This window comes from Colletotrichum gloeosporioides (genome assembly GCF_011800055.1).
Source record: "Colletotrichum gloeosporioides strain Lc1 chromosome Unknown consensus_44, whole genome shotgun sequence".
NCBI lineage: Eukaryota > Fungi > Ascomycota > Sordariomycetes > Glomerellales > Glomerellaceae > Colletotrichum > Colletotrichum gloeosporioides.
This window is the reverse complement of record NW_025544689.1, coordinates 85,163-91,162: the sequence shown is the minus strand read 5'-3', so window position 1 is coordinate 91,162 and position 6,000 is coordinate 85,163. Positions and strand designations below refer to the sequence as shown.

Here is a 6,000-nt window from a genome sequence, read left to right as displayed (position 1 = left end):
ATATATAAAAATAATAAAGATAATCTAAAGTAATAAATAACTTTTACTATTAATAGCTAATCGTAATATTCTATATATTATTTAAACTACTTTAACGCCTTCTATAATTCTTAAGATTTTTAAAAGTATTACTTAAAAATTAATATTTTAAGAGTAATTTATAGAATATTATTAAAATATATAATTATAGTGATATTAGTAATAATAATATAATCTAATAACTAAGTATACTTCTAAATTAGGGAATAACTAAAGTATAGTTAGATCTATAGCCTCTTATTAGTTAGATCTATAAATATCTAAATTAATTAAGGTATTTAAGTTAATTAAGGGGTATAAACTTACTTAATTAGGTATAGCGATAGCCTCCCTTTAGTTAGATTTACTTAGAAGGGTTGGTAAGTATTTGCACTTGCGGCAGCGCTGTCGTCTTGCTGGAGATCAGAGACAAGCAGTGTCGATATGAACTGCACTGCAAAAGTTGTTAGGATGAGAAGCATAAGTACCAAGCGAACAACCATGTCGAGTCTCGACGGCCTCAGTGCCAGAATCCCTAGCGAGAGGGGCCCGCTGCCGGAAAACCGGGCAGCAGAAACTTGGGCGATGGCATGGAGATGAACACCACGACGCTCAACCGCGACTGAAGCGATCATTGCCGTAGCTGTAGCAGCAAGAGTGCCGACCGCAGTACGAATTATGACCGAGGCTAGAGTGACACTGGACTGAAGGCGGTTTGCAAGCACCCACGAACGCCAGACATCGTTGTCCTGTGGGGTCCACCACAGCCAGGTAATAAAAGTGAATGCCGCTGCGATTGAGATGAGGGAGATGAACATGCCAGCTTTGATAAGCAAGCTTAAGCCGTTGGGCGTTTCGTCGGACGTCATCGTTTTGTCCTCTTTGACCCCATCGAGCAAATTTTCAAGCAGCGATATTTGCTCGGCATTGCCTCGAACTGGTTTGCTGCTAGCTTGCTGGGTCTCTTCAATCTCCGATGGGGCATTCGGGGCTAATTCGTGGTTTGCATGGTGATGCATCATCAAATAGTAAGAGGTTTGCGTGGCGAAGGGATTGTTGACTTTATAACTCGGCAGCAAGATTGAAAACTTCGGAAGTCAGCCAAAATAATACCACACATACGCTATTGTACGACGTCGATTACTGTAACAAAGGCAAGAGAATAAGTCACGCAGTGTTACCGCCATCGCGATGCTTGATTTCGGAACGAGGCCGCACATTTAAATAGGAACTCAGAATACTGCCAAGACTATGTTCTCAGCTAGATATCCATGGGTCGTTCAAGAGTTACACAAGCTGCCAAGCAATCGTAGGCGTTTTGGCTAAAATTAAATGCTGACTTGGGGGAGCAGCTCCTTCATTCATTCGTCCACCGCCGCGAGCCTTGAGGTCTAGGTAAGACTGCATGGCACTTTTGCCTTACACAGCCTCGGTCACGGCTTCTACCTCATGCGCCTTCGAAGGCAAGCATAATCAGTGGCCTAGAGCTTTACTCGCGATTTGTCAAAATGAGCACCACGAGATACCGTGGCTGGATGCGCAAGATCCTATTAGGTATATAGAGATATGCATGTTCCAAAGGGCCAATCATTTACTAACCTTAACCCGTTGTTCGTCATTCCTGAGGCAGCATCCCTCCGTAAGTCTTAGGAAGCCACAATTTCTTTATATGGCTAGTAGAAAATAAGCAGAAGCCCCCCCCTTAGAGACTATCACCACCTGCAGAGCCTCCGACGCACTCACAGCCTTCAAAGCCATCACAGCTAGCAGAGCCATCAGAGCTAGCAGAGCCCTCACAGCTAGGGCAGCCCTTACCCCATTTAGTGTGATTTGACGCAAATTTCGTCAAGGTGCGGAGGAGTCCAATCAGCAAACAGTGAATTACACTGATAATTCACTTAAGCCATTCAAAGGTTCTCATTCTTCGGGAATATGGAGAAACAGGGTCTTTTAATTCTTGTTTTTTTCTTTCCTTTTTTTCTTTTGCGTTAACTCGCACTCAGTGGAAAAGCCCGAGTCATTATTTAAGCCCTCAACACCTAAAGCCCTCATACTGGAACTAAATAACTAAAACCCTCGTAACTACAACTCTTATAACTTGAAGGGCGCTTTTAGCTCTAGTGGATTGAGGGCTAAGTGAAAAGAATGTTCTTGGCTAGAAGAGGAACCCTCAACAAGTACACCAAGGGGTAACGGGTAGCGGATCAGGGGTGGCACATAGGCCCGTTTCTAAATGGATGTTCTTTACGCCCTACAGTTTATTGGACCATTGATCTTGACGTATGCGATGTTCAACTTGTCATGAAATTGCCTTTCTGGCGGAGAAAGATCTGGGGCCCAGTTGGTTCCAAACCTTCCAACTCAGCCCATTTGACAAAGTTGATATTCAACTCAATTCTATTCGATACAGAGGCTCTCGGGATAGAGATTGGGCTGATGGAACCTGCGGGTGTCAACGTTGACAAGCTGTCAATCGAACTCGCACGGATCGGGAGCCCTTCCGATTTGGAAGGGACAAAATCCACTATAAAAAATATTTCCCAAAGTGGAGATGTTCGGCGATTAGATCATTAGATGGATGGATAAGATAATTCCACTCGGGGGAAACGGTCAAGTCCAATTGACGGTTTCCACAGTGCATGTGCAAATACATCTTGCGCTCATCCAACTGTCGGGACATCACCCGACAGTGATTTGTGAATGCAGCAGTGTTATTTCGTTGGGCCAATCAATCTGAATTGCTTTCCAAGCCAGCTCAGCGACCGTCAGGCACCTAAACTAGGGCGATGCAGCACGGTGAGCCTCCAACAGAAATTCCATCTGATAACGGTCTCAAATCTGGGGACCCCGCCGCGGTTGCCGAAAGTAAAAAGTACCGAGGTCACGGAAACGGTGGGAGGGTCAATTTCCCGCTGCCGCTGCATCCCTTCCCATCGCATCCCGTCCGCTGGCCTTGCTGCACTACTATGGACGATGGAAGGACGGCAGACGCCGCGGCACATCGGCAAAAACCTACCTACCTACGGCCAGCGCCGCTGCAGCTGCGGCTTGTGTCACCTGTGCCGTCAGTGGTGTGCTCCTGCCGAAACTCTCTTCTAAACCCAGCTCTCGCCCAGCCTCCCGCGTGCATCTTTACCGACACGGCGACACCTGCTGGCTGGTCACCCCCCGTCGAGTCCAGTCAATCAGCATCCACCTCGGCGCATGAACATGGCTAATTTGAACAACGGTTGAATTCCTTTCTGCAGCAAAGCTTTGTTTTTCTAAGGTCCACCCAAAAAAGAGCTGCTGCTTCTCTCTTCTCTTTTTCAACGCCTTTACGAGAACTCCCACCGGCGACGACGTCTTCCCCCAGAATTGCGTCAATTTTCGGCCTCACACCGACGACCTCCACACCTTACGTCGTGTGCTTGCTCCCCAAAGCTATCGATATCCATCGAAACGTCGAACGAGAGCCCACAATCCCTCCTCGTCTTCCGATCCTCGGGCCAAAGCTTTTTTACCACCGACACCGAGCTCCAAACGCTTTCCACAAACCCTGGAAACATCCCAGCATTGAGCTCTTTTTTTTTCTTGTCTCTCCTCTTTTCTCCCTCAGCCTTCCTCACACACACAACCACACAGCAAGAGAGAGAGAGGCGTCTGCCGTCGACGGCCATCACCACCGCAACCATGTCGACAGAAACAGAAACAGCAGACCAGGCGCCCGTCGTCTCCGACCTCCCCTCCGGCGACCCGATCGTCCCTCCTCCCGCGCCGGCCGCCGCATCCTCAAAACAGCCTCAACCGCGCCCGCCCCAGCTGCCCCTGCGCGTCCTCCTCGCCCTCTCCCCCTCCAACGTCGACGCCTTCGTCGCCCACCTCACCCGCTGCTTCGCGACCCCCTCCGGCATCGACGCCGTCCTCTGCTTCCTCTGCTACACCTCCCGCTTCTCCGCCTCCGCCCTCGAGTCCCTCTACACCTCCTCCCTGCGCCGCTCCGCCCGCCGCCTCGTCTCCCTCGCCTTCTCCCTCCCCAAGGACGCCACCATCCTCCTCTCCACCGCGCCCCCGTCCTCCCCCGCCGCCTCCCTCGCCCAGCAGACCGCCGGCCACCTCCGCGCCCTCGCGACCCTCACCTCCGAGGCCCGCACAATCACCCGCCTCTGGGCCCTGCTGCCCATGTACCTCTGGCTGCGCCGCCTCATGAAGACGTCCTTCGCCGCAAAAACCGCAGACGAGAAGGCCAAAGACGAGGCCTCCGGCGCCGCCCTCGACCGCCTCATCTCCTGGTTCCAGGTCACCGTCTGCATCCTCCTCCAGTCCCTCGAGAGCGCCTCCTACCTCGCCTCCAAGGGCGTCCTGCCCATGTCCCCCGCGCGCCAGGGCTTCGCCGCCCGCTGGAGCGTGCGCTTCTGGTCCTGCTACGTCGGCAGCGAGCTCGGCCGCCTGGCGGTCGAGTACCTGCGCCGCCGCAAGGCCCTGCGCGAGGGCAAGGTCGACGTCGCGAGCGCCGAGTACCAGGACGAGCTCGGCGTGTGGTCGCGCACCCTCGCGAGGCAGGCCGCGTGGTTCCCGCTCACGGTGCACTGGAGCATGGACAAGGGCTTCGTGCCGGAGATGGGCATCGGGCTGCTGGGGAGCATTCCTGGTATCGTGCAGATGCGGCAGCTGTGGAAGGAGACTGCGAACGCGTAAGAGGAGAAGGGGATATGATTCGGAGCAAGAGAAGGTCACTTAGACGGGATATGGAAGGAAAGGTACATTACAAGAATGATAGACGAGGCCATGCGGGTATGTGGCCATGCAGTGACTTTAATTTTCTTACCATTTAGATATCATCCGCGCGGTGCCGCCAGAACACCGCCCGCCGGAAGTAAATACGAGTTCTCAGATATGTTCATGACATTTTCTCTTGCTTCTCAACACCACGCTATGCTCTTCTTCTTTTCCAACACCCACGCGCTCGCTCACATGGGCATGCTCCTCACCTCCTCCATCGTCCAATACCGCCTCATGTTCTCCGCCCCGAGCGTCTTGACCTCCTGGTCCAGGTGCGTCCACAGCACCTCGCCCCAGCTGTCCATCTTCTCCCGCAACACGCCCAGCTCCAGCTCCGTCTCGCGCGCGCGGCACGCCTTGAGGTACGCCTCGAACTGGTCCATGCCCTTGTGGATCTGCCGGTGCTGCTGCAGCAGCGCGTCCGCATTGCGCCCCGCGCGGAACTCGGGCATGCGCCGCGCCAGCATCGGGAACACGAAGCGCTCCTCGATCCCGTGGTGCGCCGTCAGGTGCTGCGCGAACTGCAGCCCTGTGTCGATGAACTGCTTGAGCGACATGTTGCGCGGGCGCCGGCCCGAGGTCGCGGCGTCGTGCAGGATTGTCCATTGCGCGCGGAAGTGGTTGTGCTGGGTAGCATTGTGGTCAGCGCATGCCCATGACAGGAGGAGGATGTAATTTGGTGAGGTAAAGAAACTTGGTGATGGCGGGGGTCGACGGTGGCGGGGTACTACGAAGCTCCAAGCAAAGGTAACGGAGAGGATCTGTGCGTGTTTTCGTCCAACTTACAAAGTAATCCATCTTCTCCGCCATCTGGTTGTACACTCTAAACTCGGCCGGCGACAACGGGGGTAGCGCAGGCTCTGCCGGCGCGGCGGCGGAGGTCTCTTGTGCCTTTGGTGTAGCAGTGGCAGCAGCCTCTTGGGGCTGTTGCTCTGCGGCGCTCGACGACATTGTAAAACACGACTTGCGGATATCTGGAAACAACCTAGACGGCGGCCACGGTTTGCGTCTGTCCAACAGGGCAGAGTTGAGTTGTCCGGGGTAGTTGTTGTTGCGGCAGAGGTTGGGATGAACTATGCGACTAGTATTCGACAAAATCCTCTTGGACAGGGCAGCCGTTTTCATGTCTTGTTGGAGGGAAAAGTCTAAGAGAAGAATGGCAACATAAGAAGAGACGCGCCCGCCTCCAACTTTTTAATAGCGACCCGAAGAAAGACGAAC

At 53.0% G+C, this 6,000-nt stretch overlaps 2 protein-coding genes across 2 annotated transcripts; one reads left to right on the top strand and one right to left on the bottom strand.

Annotated features, from left to right (window-relative positions):
• Nucleotides 1-3,690: 3,690 nt before the first annotated feature.
• GCG54_00006278 (uncharacterized protein) lies at nt 3,691-4,695 on the top strand (the record flags this gene model as incomplete). Its single annotated transcript, XM_045406287.1, has 1 exon — nt 3,691-4,695. One exon carries the CDS (start codon nt 3,691-3,693, stop codon nt 4,693-4,695), a length of 1,005 nt encoding a protein of 334 aa, XP_045264494.1.
• A 272-nt stretch (nt 4,696-4,967) lies between these two features.
• GCG54_00006277 (uncharacterized protein) lies at nt 4,968-5,730 on the bottom strand (the record flags this gene model as incomplete). Its single annotated transcript, XM_045406286.1, has 2 exons — nt 4,968-5,540; nt 5,566-5,730. 2 exons carry the CDS (start codon nt 5,728-5,730, stop codon nt 4,968-4,970), a joined length of 738 nt encoding a protein of 245 aa, XP_045264493.1.
• Between the last annotated feature and the right edge of the window lie 270 nt (nt 5,731-6,000).